General features: G+C 58.0%; 2 protein-coding genes across 12 annotated transcripts; both read right to left on the bottom strand.

Moving 5' to 3' along the window:
• Positions 1 to 5,893: 5,893 nt before the first annotated feature.
• On the bottom strand, positions 5,894 to 13,574 carry GMPPA (GDP-mannose pyrophosphorylase A). 11 transcript variants are annotated; one of them, XM_036320470.1, is made up of 14 exons: positions 13,486 to 13,574; positions 12,577 to 12,637; positions 12,391 to 12,488; positions 11,171 to 11,274; positions 10,727 to 10,913; positions 10,323 to 10,382; positions 8,502 to 8,632; positions 7,843 to 7,857; positions 7,354 to 7,488; positions 7,152 to 7,249; positions 6,921 to 6,967; positions 6,647 to 6,739; positions 6,337 to 6,556; positions 5,894 to 6,092 (listed from the first exon to the last, which is right to left on the bottom strand). In XM_036320470.1, exons 2-14 carry the CDS (start codon positions 12,614 to 12,616, stop codon positions 5,992 to 5,994), a joined length of 1,329 nt encoding a protein of 442 aa, XP_036176363.1. In that variant the 5' UTR covers positions 12,617 to 12,637; positions 13,486 to 13,574; the 3' UTR covers positions 5,894 to 5,991. The 11 variants fall into 11 exon arrangements, with proteins under 11 accessions (XP_036176363.1, XP_036176364.1, XP_036176359.1 ...); XM_036320471.1 differs by having other exon boundaries at positions 12,577 to 12,631; positions 13,486 to 13,561; XM_036320466.1 differs by having other exon boundaries at positions 12,577 to 12,631; positions 13,348 to 13,541.
• Positions 13,575 to 14,100: 526 nt separating this feature from the next.
• SPEGNB (SPEG neighbor) lies at positions 14,101 to 16,305 on the bottom strand. Its single transcript, XM_036320883.1, has 4 exons — positions 15,917 to 16,305; positions 15,274 to 15,581; positions 14,517 to 14,658; positions 14,101 to 14,334 (listed from the first exon to the last, which is right to left on the bottom strand). Exons 1-4 carry the CDS (start codon positions 16,042 to 16,044, stop codon positions 14,196 to 14,198), a joined length of 717 nt encoding a protein of 238 aa, XP_036176776.1. The 5' UTR covers positions 16,045 to 16,305; the 3' UTR covers positions 14,101 to 14,195.
• Between the last annotated feature and the right edge of the window lie 506 nt (positions 16,306 to 16,811).

The following is a 16,811-nucleotide window of genomic DNA, read 5'->3' as shown; positions in this document are numbered from 1 at the left end:
GTCATCACAGGTCACCCCAGCATGGACCTCAACACCCCCCCACACACACACACACACACCCTGGCCCTGTTGGCACTTTGCTGGGATTGTCCCCAACCTCTCATCAAAGTAGCATCCTCAGGGGCCCATGGCTGAGACTCCCCACAAGCCAGCACCCCCAAGCTGGGAAGATAAGACCCCTGGGGCCAGGGGCTGTATCTGGCAGGGTCCCCAAAAGAAAAGTGGGGTTGGCACCGGGAGCAGCTCCCTGCCCCTGTCCGCAGCCCCTCCCATGCTTTCCCCTCTCTGCTGGACTTTAAGTCTAGACCCTTCCAGTGCTTCCTCCCCCACCTCCTTGTCCTCCCCCAGCCTCTCTTCCCCTTTCTCCTAATATTGATTTTTCTTTGCTTTTTTTAAAAGGTGATTTAATTGCTTTTTTAAGGTTATTTCAGTCTGGGGCTCAGCCAAGAAAGCGGGGAGCTGCTCCCCAAGCTTTCCCCAGTACTCGCTGCTGCCCTGGACTCAGTGCACGTCCCTAAGCTGCCCTGCCATCCATGAGATCATAGTCATACTCCCCACAACACACTGGCCTCCATCAGGAGCCAAAAGCACATCCTCTTTCCTCCTGAGGGCCTGGCAGGAAGCCTCCAGTCTTTAGAGGGAATGAAGTTGGGTGGTAACTGGTGTGGGGGGAGGAGCGGGAGCTCCGGGGCACTGGGAAGTGGGAGGGCAGGCGCCCCCACCATTGCCCCACAGACAGCTGTCTCCAGGTGTCGCCGCGTCCCCATCGTCCCCATCGTACAGACTCCCAGGCATCAGGCTATGCGCAGTGGGAGTCCCCCACCCCACCCTTTCAGCCCATCCTTTGGTCTGCCCCCCACTTCAGTGTCTCCTGTTTCCCCCCGGCCCCCTACACCCCCTCTCCCTCTGGTCCCCGTCCTTTCTCCCCTCCCTCTCCCTGCTTCCCTGCCTGCCTCCCTCTCTGCCCGGCTGCAGTTGGGTGATAATCTCCCTCATTTAGCCTCCTGGCTGCTTCCCCGGCTCATTGCCCAGCTGGTCCCTGGGGCCCGGCCCAGCTTCTTCCCCACCCCCACCCCCAGCCCAGCGCCCAAGCTCTCCCATCCCTTCCCTGCCCCCCCACCCGCTCCCAGGGGACAGGCTGCCCCCTGCAGTGAGCGTCAGGGCCAAGTGTAGCTGGCCAGAACCCGAACTGGGTGTGATCAAAATGGGAAGGGCCGTCAGGGACTCTAGTTGGGAGTGTGAGTGCCCGGTACAGAGCGGGGGCCATGGTGGGGGGTGATTACAGGGTCTGGCTTGAAGCCTTAGCCAGGTGTCCTCTGTCCCCTGTTGTCCCCATTCCCCAGATTAGTTCCCAGTTAAATTCTCCACCCGCCCGCCCCCCACCCCAAACGGGATGAACTTGGCTTCCAGACCAAGAAAGAGAACGGTGGGTGGACTGCGCGGTGAGATTGGAGTGGCCTTTGTACAGCCTGACGAGGCAGGGCATGGGAATGGGGGCAGAGTGACGGAGGGGACAGGGAGGCCAGAGGGTTCTGACTCAGAGCACCTGGGAGGGGGCAGGAGGCAAAATAAAACCTCCCAGAATGCAGCTTGTGGGGCTCCGAGGACCCTCCGGGTCTTCCTGCATCAGGGCTCCTGGGCTCTGCCTCTTCTCCCAGCACAGGGACCCCCACGCTGAGCTGCATTCGCCCCTTCCCACCACGTGTGGCCCCAACTCCTTGTCTTGGTGGCCCCATTCTAAATGACATGATCCCCAAAATCCTAGAAAGCATTCCCCTAGAGAGAGTCCCCAGCCTCCCTCCTGGTCCCAAAGGACACCCCCCTGCCGTCGACAGCCCAGACATTTGTTCCAGCCCCGGCTCTGGTGCGGACCAAGGGATGAGCCAGTGTGGGTGGGCAGGGACCACGCTAGGGGGTGGGGGCCGGGACTGGGCCAGGCTGGCTGGTGAGCAAGCAGCGGTGACAAACGGGCTGTGCGGGGGCTGAGGGGCGGGGGGCGGACCGCGGCTGATTTATCTGGGTTATTTATGCTGCGGACGAGGCAGGAGAAACGGTTAATGAGAGTCCCGGAGAAGGGGGGTGGGGAGGCCTGGACGTGATCTGAAGTGACTTAGGAGGGTTAGTGTCCCACCACCAGGCCCTTCCCCCACTGCCCCCTGCATCCCAGGCCCCATCCTGGGGCCAGCCCAGACCCCACTCCTGTGGCACCCCCAACCCCCTTTGGGATGCCCACGCTGAGAGTGGGTCACTAGGGACTGAAGGAGTCCAGGTCCAGGATTGAAGGGCGGCTGGAGGAACTGGGGAGGGGGCCAGGAAGGGGAGGGCAGGGAAAGAAGAAAGATAAATCTTGGCTGGATAGAAACTGACCAAGTCTATGGGGCCTTTGGGGTAGGGGTGGGTGGGGGGAGGAGGCTAGTGTAGCAGTGGGTGGGCAGCTGGCAGTGTCGGAGCTGAGGCTGGAGAGAGGGCATTGGGGTGCAGATCTGGTGTCAGCCAGGAGCCATCTCCCGGCCTGAGAGGCGAGGGGGGGCGGGCAGTGCAGGTCAGAGCGAAGAGAGAGCCAGGGAAGGAGCAGGGAGAAGATCCAGAAGAGGAGGGGGAGAGGGCTTTGCAGTAGCGAAAGCTGCTGGGAACAGATAAGGCAGCACAGCAGCAGGAAGGATTAAAGCGTTGAGGGGTGGGGGCGGGGGCGGGGGCGGGGGTGAGGCAGGGAGGAGAGGGTTGAGGGCAAGACATCAGGACCAAGGAGATGATGGGAGAAACGAGGGCTGCCAAAAGGGCAGGATTTAGTCAGGAACCGAGAGGCGATCATCACCTAGGAACGAGGGGGGATAGAAGGGACCCCAGCGCATCTCCTGTGGGGGGTGGTCTTCTCGGCCACTGGCCAGCCCCACACCCTGCACCTGTCAGAGGCAGCAGAGCTGAGCAGAAGGGGCCGTTGCTGAGGGCAGGGTGCTGGTAGACTGTTGGGTGGGAGTAAGTGGCAGAGGCCAGCCCTGGGAGCCTCTGAGCTCCTGGCAAGACTGAGGGCACGCAACGCCTCCTAGAGGTGGCCAATGAAACCCAGGGTCACGGGGAACATCCGTAGGGTACCCAGCCAGCCTGTCCCTGGATGGAGACCTCATCATGCCCAGGGTCGCAAGGACCCGCATTTCAAGGGGTTTTCTTTGTGGGGAGAGGTGTGGGCATGGAGGAAGGCAGGTAGCTTCTCCAGGCTGGCGCCCTGGACTGGAAGCCCCTCGCTATCTCCAGCCCTCCTGTTCCCCAAGCCTCCCAGACGTGTGCACTTGGGGAGGGTGAGACCCCTGCTCCTTCCAGACGAGAGTCTGCAGCCGTTCAGAGGTGGTGGAGGTGACGGAGGGGAGCCTGGAGGGAAGGAAGAGGAGGAGTAGAGGGGCAGGGGGCGGGGAGTGGGGGTGGTGGGTGGGGCAGAGTAATTGCATGTTTGTCAGTTCTGTCTGCACTGGAGCGTGTGTGGTGGGTAGAGCTTTGCCACTAGGAGTATGTCTGTTGGCAGTGGTGTCAGTGTGTCTGTCCCAGGGGTCTGGGCTCTCGTTGGCCTCCGCCCCCCTTTGTGTTTTGGGGATGGTGGCTCTGGGCACACCCAGCTGTGCTCCGTGCTGATGCGGCAGATGTGGCGGGCCCCAGCTGTGTCTGTTTCCCGGAGAGGAGGAGGGGGATGCAATCTGCTCCCCCGATAATGGCTGCTAAGTGCTGGGGGAGGAGATGGAGATGGGGGTGGGACTGGGGCCCAGGGCAATCCCACCAAAGGGGCAGGAAGGGGATGAGGGCTGGTCCCCGCCCACCCTGTCCTGGCCAGCCTCCTGGCAAGCTGTGTTCTTGGCGTGGCCTCTCCCCTGGTTGGTTCTGGAAGCCCACCCAAATCTCCCCGTCCCAGCTCTCCTCTCCAGCGCCCCATCCAGCTTGGTGCCAGAGACCCACCCCTCTCCCCGGCCCCCAGCTCGCTCCCCCTCGCTGATTTTACAGAATAATCTTTTTATGGAAACGGAGAAAAGCACTAATGGCAGGAGCGCACCCCTCCCCCGCATCCCTCCCCTCTTCATCCCCCACTTCCCACCCCAGTTCCCTCAGTTCTCCCTTCTCAACCCCTCCAGGGGGCCAGCACCCTTACAGTCAGGTCCCAGAGGGGACTGAGAAGGGGGCTCCCTGCTCTCCCCCCTCCAGAGGCAGGGGGCTCCCACATCCTGGGCCCTGAGGGGTGCCCTCAGAGCTGGATGGGGCTCTAGGCCCCCTTTCTTAGTCCCCCCTCCACCTGAGCACAAACACACAACAGTGGCTCCATCAGCCTGGGGGGCATGTTACAGAGACCTCCGCTTCACTAGCCCCCGCCCACTTTGAACACTGACCCTTTCCCCTTCCAGTGCCTCCCCACCAAGTCCCCACCCCCACTGGGCATAGGAGGGGGGTCCTGGGGGCCAGGGCCTGACACAGACTTATTGGATTTCACGGTGTTTTGCTGAGAAAATAATTAAATTATCATATTTATGATGGAGCTGCCATGGCCTCTGCCAACCATTCAGAACAGAAGGGTCAGGACTGGGGGGAGGAAAGAGAAGGGACCCGATCCCTTCCTCAGGGAGTTGACCCCAGGCCCAGAGTAGGCACCTGCAGCCTCCTCCCACGCCCAGCAGAGGTGATGGCAGGTCTGGGCTCCAGGAAACAGGAAGGGGCCAAGTCAAGGCAGGTTAGAAGCCACGCCCACTAGAACCCTGGGTCATTTCCCAGGCGCTCTCACCCAGCCTGCAGGACCTGAGGGCCTGGGAGGTCACTTCCAGCCCAATCCCCATGTCACCCTCAGCCCAGCTGCTGAACAAGCTCATCTTCCTAACCGCCTGGCGATGAAATCCTGGGCTCTGTCCCAGGCCCTGGTGCTGACAACAAGGCCCAGCACCCTGCAGCCTGCTGCCAGGACCCCCTCCTCCCTCCCACCCACGCCCTGCCCCCCCATTCTCTTCGGGTAATTAGATTCCTCTCAATTAGCAGATTACGATCATTACCAGCTCATCTGGCAACTAAGCTCCGCACCCACAGCTGGGGAAAGGGGGGGGGGGCACCAAGAGGGGCACGCGGGGGTCATGGGCAAACATGAGCGGTGCTGGGTTTCTCTGGGGTTTCAGGAATGTGGAGTGGAGGGCTGGGACCTCCCAGAGACAAAGCCAGGATGGTGGGAGGTGGCAGGTGTCCTCCTCCCCCGGAACAGCGGAACAGCGCTGCCTACAGTGATTACATGCGGAGGGAGAGGTACCAGCTAGGCCCACCGTGCCTGCCAGGGGAGTAGAAGACAGACACCAAGCTCTGGTGGGCGAGGGGGAAACCACCACTCTGCCAAACGCTGGGCCAGGAGCGGGTGGAGCTGGCAAAGCAGAAAACAGGCCGGGGCGAGGCAGAAACTGAAGACAGGGGATGTCGGTGACCAAATCTCAGACTTGTGGCTCCTGGTCCCTGTGTCCGCCACCCCTACCCCACTGCCCAACTGAAATCCTTTACCCTTCCCTTGGAAAGTCCTCCACTCCCAGGCCTGAGCCAAACCCAGTGAAGAGGAACAGGGAGGCGGGCAGGCAGGCAGCATCAGGGTAGGGGTGAAGGCGGGGCCGGCAGGCTGGGAGCCTGGAGGGCCTTTCTCTGAGCAGCAGTGCTGAGGCTGAGGCAGTGGGAGGGGGAGATTTACCAGGGCTCCAGATTCATTATTCATGAGCCCGCAGCAATGACTCCAATTTAAATGCTAATGTGGGGGGGCCTGACTCAGCTGCCCCCCTTCCACCCCCACACCAGTCCAGGCACAAGCCGAGTCCTCACTGGCTCCAAGGTTCATGGGGTTTATTAGGGAGCAACGGAGAGGGAGGCCGAGTCCCCCACCCACCCACCCACCCACACTGCTCCCAGTGTGTGAAGATTCTGCCTGGCTTCCCCAGGTCCATTCTGGACAGAGGCTGGAGGGGCAGGAGTTGGGGGGCCTTCTGGAGGCCCCCTTCAGAGGATGATCTGGTTGGTAAAGCTTCGGCTCAGCTCCTTGTGTGGCAGAACAATCGAGTTCAGGATGAGCACCTCAGCAGGGATCCGGACGCGGCAGCCTGCAGTGTGGACGAGGGCACCAGGAGGAGGCCATGGGGAGAGGAAACCAGGGGCAAGGAGCTGGGGGGGCCACTGCCATTAGGGGGGATCCCTCCCTGCCCATCTGTGCCCTGGCCCCATGCCCCCAGTGACTCACACAGGGCCTGGCACACAGCAGGCACTTGGTAAATGTTTGCTAAAGGAAAATACACACACACACACACACACCCTCACACAAGCACAAATTTTCCCCATAGAGCCCACCTATCACCTGTGGCGGTTTCTCACGGCCCTGAGTCCCCTGGGAAGCCATACCCAGGATGGTGATGGCAGGCAGCAGCTTCCCATCCTTGAAGAGGCTCTCACTGTCCATGTGGGCCCGGGGGTCGTTGGGATTGGGGTCATTGGGGGTACCCTCCACGCGGGCCCAGCGCCCCACAGTGCTCCCCCAGCCCACAATGCTGTGCAGCACACACGTGTGCTCCTGCCAAACAGGACAGTGTGAAGTGAGGGGCCAGAGCCCGTGGGGTTCCCCCTCTCCCCAGCTTCTTAGGGCACATGCTGGGGTGCCTACCTGCAGCGTGGCTCCATGGAGGACAATGCTCTCTCGGAGCCGCACGCCCTCGCCCACAGTCACCCCCTCCCCAATGGAGACGTTGGGGCCCAGCTGTGGAGAGGAACATATGCCATAAGCCCTGGGGGGGCTTGGAGGACCCGCTCATAAGGGGGAAGGAACCTACTTGAGGCCATATGACAGGCTGTGACAAACATAAGAGGCCTGTACTCCAAGCTCTGGAGATACCCGCCCTGCCCCACCCACCTTCCTCCCTGGGCTGGGCACTGCTTACCACAGCTGATGGGGCCACCTTAGCCGTTGGGTGGATATAAACGTTTCCTAGAAGCAGAAGAGAGGACCTGGAGGCAAATGCCCCAAACCATATCTGGTTCAGGGAGGGCAGGGATTCAGATTTCACCTCTGGGTCTGAGGTCCAGAGTCAAAGCTCTGAGGGTAGAGGGATGGGGAGTGGGGAGGGGGGGGGGGGGAGGGCAGAGCTCAGGAATTGTGGCAGGATGGGTACCTCGGATCCGCGGCCCGCCTGGGCTGTGCTTGGCCAGGCGTTCGGGGTGAGTGAACTGGTACTGACCCAGATAGAGGCGGGAGGCATAGAGGGCCGAGCTGGGGGCCACAAAGTAGAGCAGGGGCTCAGGGGCCAGCAGGGCCTGTGCCCACCGTCCTGAAGTCTCAACCCCCAGACACCCCATCAGAGGCCTCTCCCATACCCTGCAGACTTGATCTGGCTCCAGATACCGTCATTAAGGTGCACGTAGATCTGGCCCTGCCCAGCCAGGGCTGAGAACACGTCCTGCTCCAGGCGGATGGTGCCTGCCCCCCGCCACAGGACTGAAGAGTCCTCCCTGGTAGAGGGGACAGGACGCTGACATCAGTTCCCCAACTGAGCCCAACTGGGTGGCCAATACAGTCTCTCAGGAAGGGGAATCGGGGGGAACCCCATTACCTTGCAAGGCCTCTCCCAAGGATGCTCACATCCCAGGAGGCTCACCCACTACTCAGCCCCTCACTCTCCCAGCTGGGGATTATCCCAGGGGAGCCCCAGGCATAGACCTGCTGCCCATCCTGCCCCATGTCCAGAAGGAGTTCGACCAGATTTGGCTTCCCCCAATTATCCCATCCTCCTCCCATCCACCCCTCTAAACCCCACCTCCGGTCCCTCCCTCTCACTGGATGGAATGAAACACAGACAGACTCACCCCAGAGGAAGGCAGCTGGTGAGGGCAGAGACAGTCACAGAAAAAGAGGGAGAGAGAGATGGTAGAGATGCCAGTTCAGCAGAAACAAAGAGGCCAGGAGAGATGGAGAGAGAAGCAGAGATAAGAGTGGGAGTGAAAAGATGGCTATGAGGGAATGAGACATGAGAGGGAATGAAGGCAGGGGAGCCAGAGAAGGGAACCGTTCCCAGGCCTAGGAGGACCACCCTGGGATTGTGGTTTGTGGTGAGCATAGCTCCCTTTGGGGTACTATACTCCAAAGGGAGCCTCCTCAGCCTGAGAGTGTGTGTGTGTGTGCGCGCACACGTGCACACACGCATGCCTGCACCCAAACATATGTGCGCCCAAGTGTGTGTGTTACCGTCTGCTCTGAAAGACATCTCTGGGACACTCAGGGCTTGAGAGAAATGGACCAGAAGGGGAGTGGGCAGGTGGTGACAGAGGAGGAACTGGGATGGATAAAGAAGAGGGACAGAATGAGGTTAGAAGGGGAGGAGCTGGAGAGGCTTGGCTGGAGATGACAAGTGGAAGGGGGAAGGGAGGAGGAAGATGAGCTGGCTGAGATGGAGCCAGCAGAGACTGGGGCAGGGGGGCTGTGACTCAGGGTACTTGGGGTTACAGGGCCATGGGGTCTGCCTCACAGTCGCCCATTCTGCTGATTACGCTGGAAGACATCGCCAAGGGGCTTCAGGGCTTCCGGGGAAAAGAGGTAGATGCCGCAGTTGATGATGTCACTAACAAACGTGCTGGGTTTCTCCACATAGTGCAGAACCTGAGGACAGAGCAGGCTGGGGTCAGCAGAGGGGCCACGGCCACCATCCCCTAAGACCCTCCAAATGGCCAGTCCTCCTGTTGCCACGGGAGTCTTCTAAAATGCAGAGCATATCTTGTCACTGCCCTTCAACTCCGCCTTCAAGATAAGTCCGAACTGTCTGCCTTCTCCCTCCCGATCCTCCCCACCTCCCAGAGGTTCCAGGACACAACTCCACGGCACGGCATGCCGGTGCCTTTCGGAATGCCCTTAACCAACTCTTCGTCTGGAAGACTTTGATTTCAAAAACCCAGTTGACATCGTCTCTCCCTCTCTAAGGACACTCTTGTCTGCCCCAGAGTGAGCTTCTCAGCTCTGGGCACTCCTGTTCTCTGGCCACACCTCACCCACCCATGGTGGCACTTGTGTCCTCTGCAATGGTTGGTTTTTGATGTCTCCCCCAGACTGAGGGCTCCTGAGAGGCAGGGTTGTGTCTCTCTGGCTGTTTCTTTCACACTAGTTAGTGCCTAACACAAAACTCTGTGCGTGTGTAAATATCCTATATAATAAAAGGCTAATATGCAAATCAACCAAACAGCAGAATGACTGGTTGTTATGACATACACTGACCACCAGGGGGCAGACACTTAACACAGGAGCTGCCCCCTGGTGGTGAGTGTGCTCAGCTAGAAGCCGGGCTCATGGCTGGAGATGACAGCTTAAGCTGTCAGTTGGATATCCCCCTGAGGGCTCCTGGACTGTGAAAGGGCACAGGCCGGGCTGAGGGACACCCCCCCCCCCAGTGCATGAATTTCATGCACTGGGCCTCTAGTATATATATATATAATGTATTCACATATGTATTTTTAATACTAAAACTTGAACAGACAAAAGGGGTGTATGAAAGTTAGTGAGGCTCCAGAGAGTTTCAGAGATAGGGTCAGAAGTCCCCAGCCCCACCCCCGCCTTGCTAATTATGCTCCCACCTCCATAATTCTGGAGGCATTATGCTGTTTCCTGCCTCCATATCTTTGCATATATTGTTCCCTCTACCTGCAATGCCTTCCTGTCTCCATGCTGCCAAATTTAACTCAGTTCAGACCACACCTCCTCCAGGGAGCCCTCCCCACCCCCACCCAGATAGGCTGGGTAGGAGCCCTTTTTGTGATATATGGCCTATGCATATATCTATTGGAGCACCACACCCATGGCATTTATCTATTACCTCTTCCTAATCTTTCTTAAAGAGATAGAAGGGAACAACTGAGGGTGTGCCACACCTGTTGGACAAGATTGGGGCCCACCCCATAGCATTCCAGCATTCTCTAGAGCAGTGGTTCTCAACCCTCCTAATGCCGCAACCCTTTAATACAGTTCTTCATGTTGTGGTGACCCCCAACCATAAAATTATTTTCGTTGCTACCTCATAACCGTAATTTTGCTACTGTTATGAATTGTAATGTAAATATCTGATATGTAGGATGTATTTTCATTGTTACAAATTGAACATAATTAAGCATAGTGATTAATCACAAAAACAATATGTAATTATATATGTTTTCCAATGGTCTTAGGCGACCCTGTGAAAGGGTCGTTCAACCCCCAAAGGGGTCGTGACCCACAGGCTGAGAACCGCTGCTCTAGAGGCTGAAGAGTGGGAGAATGATGATACACAGAATAGGCACCCAGCCAGCCTCCTCTCTGCTCTTACCTCATGCGTCTGTGGATTCTCTACGATGCAGCCATAGTTGAGGGACTGTGTCCTGTTAGCCTGACAGACACAACGAGGGAGTGACCTGCCTGATCCAGGGCAGCAAGGTCTGTTTTCTCTCTCGTACTTTCCCTCTCCTATAGCACCTGGCACGTAGCTCTGCCACTGACAAGCCTTCAGATGGGGTGAGAACTGACAGCTGCCCTCCCCACTCTACTTCTGAGCAGCTAAAGGGCTCAAGGTCTCTCTCCACCACCACCTCCATTACTGCTGGGGTTTCTAGCACCTACCCCCCCTGACCTGCATTCCCACTCCAACTCCCTGTTCTGGCCCTGCCTCCCCAACACCCTGCATCCCAGGAACCTCTCTGGATCACCCTCTCGACACCCTCCTACCCCCCTCACCGTGGTGCCCAGGAGCAAGAAAGGGTGAGGCTGGTGTCTGTGGGCAGCCAACATAGCGCTCAAGGGGAAGTCGGAGCAAACATCAGCGTTGAGCACGAAGAAGGCCTCAGGGCCCCCAGCCAGGATCTGATCCCGGAAGTGGTAGAGACCACCTCCTGTGCCCAGAGGTGCAAATTCCTGCAGGTACCTGTCCCCAGGGACCCCAGAGCCAGCTCAGTGAGATCAGAGGAGTCAGATACGATGAATCTGGGCACTGACCCCTCCTGTTCCCAGGATATGCCTGCCCAAGCCCCACAGAGAAACTCAATATATACAGGAATTCAGAAACCTCCTAGTGTGTTAGGGTGACTTCTGGCCATGCTGGCTCAACCCACTCCTGAGAACTCAGATGCTTAGGGCACTGCTCCCCCACCCCTACACGGCACATGCGCACAAACACCTGACCTGACTGGAAGGTTAAACTCTTGTTGTGCAGCTTCTAGGAACCGGGTAAGTGGCTCATCAGGTTGGTAGAAGCCAATGAGAAGAATCTCCTGCATCCCAGGGACCTGAGGTCAAGGGAAGAGATTGAGAGAAGAACAGCATCTGATAGGAGGGGATTATGGGAGGGAGAAATCCCTGGTACTGGCCCAAAATCCAGAAATCACACGTTCAGTCTCAACTGTGGCCTTGGGCATTCATTTTACCATGCTGGTCCGATTTCTCCTCTGGACAATGACGAAGTTAGAGTCTGTTTCCCTTAATTAAAAGACTCTCAAAGTTAGAGTCCTTTAATCCTTTATTATTCTACTAGAGGCCCGATGCACGAAATTCATGCAAGAGTAGGCCTTCCTTCCTCCGGCTGCCAGCACCAGCTTCCCTCTGGCACCCGGGACCCGGGCTTCCCTCACAGCCCCAGCTTCGTCCAGAAGGTTGTCTGGAAGGACGTCCAGTCTAATTAGCATATTATGCTTTTATTATTATAGATTATTCCCCCCACCCCCAATCTGAAGTGGGGTTCACCCTAGGAGTTTGCCTATCAAGCTGCATTAAGGATAATCCATTCATTTCCCCCATATTTATTATCTGTCAATCTGAGCTTAAGATCAGCATGAGGTTAAGGATACCATTTGTCAAGTGTCTACATTGTACTAATTACTTTACAAACATCATCTCTAAGCTTTGCAACCCCACAAAGTAGGTCTAATCAGCCCCGCTTTACAAATAAGGAAACTATGGCTAAGAAAGGGTGAGAAATTTGCTCAATTCCTTTTAGCAGGCAGAGACTGGACTCAAATCAACCTTGCCAGTTCCAATACCAAAAGCAATAAAGGAATTAGCTCTATAGTGAGCAAGAGTAGTATGATTCTGTGCTTTGTTATCATTAAGGTTTCTCATGCTATGGCTTTAAGTTGTCTCTAAGATTCCTGCCTAATCTCACATTCCATAGGAGTGAAATATGAGCAAGAAGAAGCCAGACAAGAAGCTAGATTAGGAGAATACACATGACAACTGCATTGCACAACTGGTGGTGTGGTGATGGTGGAGGGAGGTGACTCACAGTGTCATTTGTAAATGGTGGTCCCTGGAGTTATGCCTGGTTGGAAGAGGTCATGATTGGTAAAGGGGGAAATACAGCATGAAGGAGATGAATGGAGGTGGGAGAGGGGAGCCTACAGGATTACCTGGGCACAGGCCTCAATGTGGTGCTGGATCATAGGGACCCCTGCCACTGGAAACAGGGGTTTGGGCACCTCAAAAGACAAAGGCCTGAAGCGAGTCCCTGAGAGAGAAGAGAGAAGCATATTTTTGTTTTCTGCTTCCCAACCACTCCAGCTCAACCGCCTCCCGACATTCCCCTGGCTCCTCACCCTTTTGAGGGCCTCCAATCAGGATCACAGCTTTAAGCATGATGGCAATTGTGACCTAAACCTCAAATAGCAAAGAAAAGTTAGGCTCAGATCTCACATCCCAATCCTGGAACCCCACTCATACCCCAACCAAACCCTAAACCCAAAATAGCAACACTGAGCCCTCCCGGGATATAAATTCAATCTAGTCCCTCCCTGGGCACCCCACCTCACACATCTCAAATCCCAAACCAAATCCAGCCAGCCTTCAAACCTCACAGTGATTCCTCCAAAATTCTGAAATCCACACCCCGCAATCTCATCCCTAACAGACTTCCTTCTGGCTGAAAGCTCAGCAAACTCCGAAGCTCAGCAATAGACCTCCCTCTCACACCCCAAATCTTCAAAAACCAAACCCCCAAACCACGGATTCCCATATTGGTCCATCCCCACTCTAGGTGTTAAGCCCTGCATCCCAACAGTGAATCCTGATATTGACCCTCAAATCCCGGGTGAGCCCCACATACTTCACTACAGTCCTAAGAGTCCACTTTAAGTATTAAACTAACACTGATGTACATTTGACAACTCCAACCCCTGGCAAAAACCCTTTCTATGCTGAACCTAAAATCCTAAAATTAACCTCTAGGGTGATGATCCCTGAATCAAAAAGACATTCCAAACACAACATGCCAATCGCCTGTGTCCCAAGACTGACAAGTGCTGAATCTTTGGGATCGGAGGACTGATTGCTGACCCTCTGAACCCCACAACTGACTAATAAACCCTAACCTCGCGTATCCAGGGCTTGTGGGACCAGGACTGCATCCGCCGTGCGGAGAGCCAGCCCGGACCTCCGCGCCGCCCTTCGCCTAGGGGCCGTGCCCGGCCCTCTCCCCCTTTCGCTACCCCTCCATCGGATCTCTTTACCCCCAGTCCCCTTTACGCCAGCTCTGCCGCCCGCTACTGCTGGCTGCTTCCGCGCACGTGTCTTCTCGCCACTCGCGAGAACTTCGCAGGGCCTGCTGGGAATTGTAGTTCTGAAGTTCCTCCCTCGTTCCCACAGAGAAAGGGGTGGAACTTGTGGGAGAACAAGGAGGCGTGGCCAAGGGATTGAAGGGGAGGGTCGAAATGAGAAGCGGAGGCGGGAGCCGGGATTAGGATCGCGAGCCGCCTGGGAATGGGCCCGGGGGTAGTAGTTCAAGTAGAGAAAGTAGGTCACAGGGGAAGCGAGCCTGCAGAGGAGAGTGGGGTGTGGTCACCCTTGAAACGGACGTGGGCAGCGCGCAATTCCCCCACGAAAGGGTGAGGCTTGAAGGTTACAAAAGAAAAGAAGGAGTCGTAGACGCCTCTGCCCTCCTGCTGGGCAGTGAAGCAGCTTCCCACCGTGAGAGAAGCCGATCTCGCTCAGATTTACTGTCTGTGAATACAGGCACTGGACTAGGCACTCTCCAAACTTCCCTCTGCCCCCAACACTGTGACTTCGGTGTGTGGGTACCGGGGAGTGGAAATGGCGACTCATAAGAAGAGAACAGACGCGGAGGGTCCGAGAAAGCAGCTTTATTAAGCAAGAAGAAGGGGGTTGTTAGTCCCACCCACCCCAAGGCGTGGAGACAGAGCGAAAGTTCCGAGGGTCCCTTTCAGGCCACGTCCACGCGAGCGAAGCTCTGGTCCATGCCCAGGCTGTTCTCCACGTACACCTCGTACTTGCCGCTGTCCTGGGGGGTGGCCCGGCGGATGGTCAGCGTTGTGTTGGTGCTGCCGATCTCGAAGTAAACCCTGCGGGGGAAGGGGGCGGGGCCGCGTGTCAGCTTACGGGCTTCCCGGCCGGGCCTCTTTGCCAGCGCTGTTTTTTGCCTCCGGGTTCCCCTCCCTCGTCCCACTCCCGCGGGTTTTCTGGGCCCCATCCGGCCCAGGCTCCAGCGCCAGGCCCTGCCTTTGCAGCCGCTCCCCGCCCTCGCCTGTCATCCTCCTCGATGTCCTTGCCGTCCTTGGTCCAGCCCACGTTGGGCGCAGGCTCGCCCATGATCGCCGCAGTCAGCGTCACGGTGGTGCCTTTGCGCGCCTTGGTGTTGTCCGGTCCCTTTTGAATTTTCGCCGGGACTAGAGAAAGGGAAAGGGAATGCGACCCAGTGAGGGACCTAAACGTGAGGCGGGACATCACCCTCCCAACTATTACCCGGCCCTAAATACGAGATGGATCTGAAGTCTCAGCGTGACCTTGGGCACGTCTTTAGCCTCTCGGGCTTCAGCAACTCAGCTGTTGAACGAGATGAATCCCTGCCCCTCCTACTTCGTAGGGTTGAATGGAGGATGAGAAGAGATACTATGGGTGAAAGCCCAGGAATGCTCACACCTCTCGGGGTGCCTTGGAGACAGCTCTGGATAGTGGAGATTGCCCTGGGTTGGGAGCCAGAAGATCAGGGCTCTCTCTCCCTAGCTCTGCCCCTGGATCGCAGTGCCCTTGGCGCTCTGAAGTCGAGTGGTTGAAACCCATACCGGACCTGTTAGGCTGGGTGGGATGGGATCCCGAGGTAGAAAAGACTACACAGGCCGTGCGGATCTGCGCCCTACTCTGTGCCTCAGGCTGTGCCAGGGGCTGGGCTGGCCACATCCCCACCCGGACTCAGCTGGGCCCGAGGATAAACGCGCGGCTGAAACCCGCTGCAGACCGCGATGCTGCTCTGCTCCGCGGCATTGCACGCGGGGCGTGCGCACCTTCCACGAGGATGCGCGCCGAGTCGGAGCACTGGCCAAAGGGGTTGGTTACGTTGATGCTGTACTGGCCGAGGTCCGCCAGCTCGCCATCGCGCACCACCAATGCGACTACGTCAGGGTCCTCGAAGATGTAGCGATACTTGGGCCCGTCGCGCAGCTCCTTGCCGTCCTTGCTCCAGCGGATGAATGGGTCCGGGAAAGCCGAAATGCGGCAAGTCAGCTTGGCCGCGCTGCCCTCGATCAGCACCACGTCCTTCAGCGGTTCCAGCACGCGCGGCGGCCCGGTCTCCCGCAGCTCCTTCCGGGACCTGCTCGCGGGCAGGGGCAGGGCCCAGAGTTCCCAGACACCGTTCGCACCCTCCCGCAGCCCTGTCCGCCCGCACACAGTCCCCTGCCCGCCCCCTCGGCCGACTAGATCCGTAAGCACAGGGAGGTGCGGGGGAGGGGCCGCTCCTGAATCATTACCCCGATGAAATGACCTGCTCTTGTCGGCCTCCTGCCACACCTCAGCAACTGCTCTCCCCTAAACCCAGTGGCCTTGGCAGTCCCTGGCCCTGTGCTCAGGACCGCCCTTCCCCAATGCGGAATGCGGACTCTGCAGTTTCAGCTCCCTTCCCTCAGAGGCGCTAGGGCTACCCCTCACCTGTGGCCCCGGTAAGAGGCCTGGATACGAATGGCCGCTTTCTGGACCTGGGGGTCGTTGATGTCCAGGCTACATCCTGGAGGCGGGGCCGTAGCCGCCGGCTTTTTGGCGGGAGCTGCTTTGGACATCTGGGCAGCGGAAAACAAACACGGGGGTCTAGGCTGACACAGAGACTGCGACCTTCAGCCTTTGCCCTTTGGATTCAAAACGTCCCCGGGATGGAAGTGGCTAGAGCTGGTCTGAGGATCGGACTCACCGTGGGGGTGGGGGCGTCGACTTCGGGACCTGAGTGAACTAGGTGGGCAGCAGGCGGTGCGAAGCCCTTCCGATGGCACAGTAGGGGCGCGGGCAGGTGCTCAGCCCTGGGCCCTGGTTTTATACATCGCTCCCCTCCTTGCCTTGTTTGGCGTGGTTGCCCCAAGCCCCCCGGGACCCCAGCTCCCGCCCCTTGACCCAAGCAGGCTCCTTATTTAGCCCGAGGATGCCTGCGATGCCTGCTCAGTCGCTAGAATAGGGCTAGGGGGGTGGGGTGGGGGGAAACTCGAGCGGCTCTGGGGTGCACCGGGCGTCAGCGCCTGGACAGCTGGACAGCTGGACAAGGCCCCATCTCCTTCCAAGGCAAGGGGTACCATCCCACTCCGGGGAGGACCAGGCGGGCTCCACGCCGACAGGAGATTCAACTCCTTGTGGGAGGCAACTTTACACTCAGTCGGTCCCTGGACAATGGGACAATGTGCCCTTACTGAGATACTGTAAGTTAAGGGGTGCAAGTGTGGGCGGGGGGCGGGAGGGGGGGGCGGTGGCGGAGGAGGGTTTCTTGAATGAAGCCAGAGAAGTGGCGGACTTAACTGTCCATCCAGCCAATTATGAGAGGGCCACGTGGCTGTCCGGACCA

The sequence above is a fragment of the Myotis myotis genome, unplaced genomic scaffold (assembly GCF_014108235.1).
Source record: "Myotis myotis isolate mMyoMyo1 unplaced genomic scaffold, mMyoMyo1.p scaffold_m19_p_8, whole genome shotgun sequence".
NCBI lineage: Eukaryota > Metazoa > Chordata > Mammalia > Chiroptera > Vespertilionidae > Myotis > Myotis myotis.
The sequence above is the reverse complement of the archived record's forward strand: the minus strand, read 5'-3'. Positions and strand labels throughout refer to the sequence as shown.

Coding starts and splice junctions, on each gene's coding strand:
- SPEGNB (XM_036320883.1), bottom strand. CDS start 16,044: ATGTCCAAAGCAGCTCCCGCCAAAAAGCCGGCGGCTACGGCCCCGCCT. Junction 15,582..15,916: donor GCCTCTTACCGGGGCCACAG/GTGAGGGGTAGC, acceptor GCCCGCGAGCAG/GTCCCGGAAGGAGCTGCGGG. Junction 14,659..15,273: donor GGCGCGCATCCTCGTGGAAG/GTGCGCACGCCC, acceptor CCCTTTCTCTAG/TCCCGGCGAAAATTCAAAAG.
- GMPPA (XM_036320466.1), bottom strand. CDS start 13,383: ATGCAGTCCTGGTCCCACAAGCCCTGGATACGCGAG. Junction 10,914..11,170: donor GAGTTTAACCTTCCAGTCAG/GTCAGGTGTTTG, acceptor CCCTGGGGACAG/GTACCTGCAGGAATTTGCAC. Junction 6,740..6,920: donor AGGTGGCCCCATCAGCTGTG/GTAAGCAGTGCC, acceptor TCCTCTCCACAG/CTGGGCCCCAACGTCTCCAT.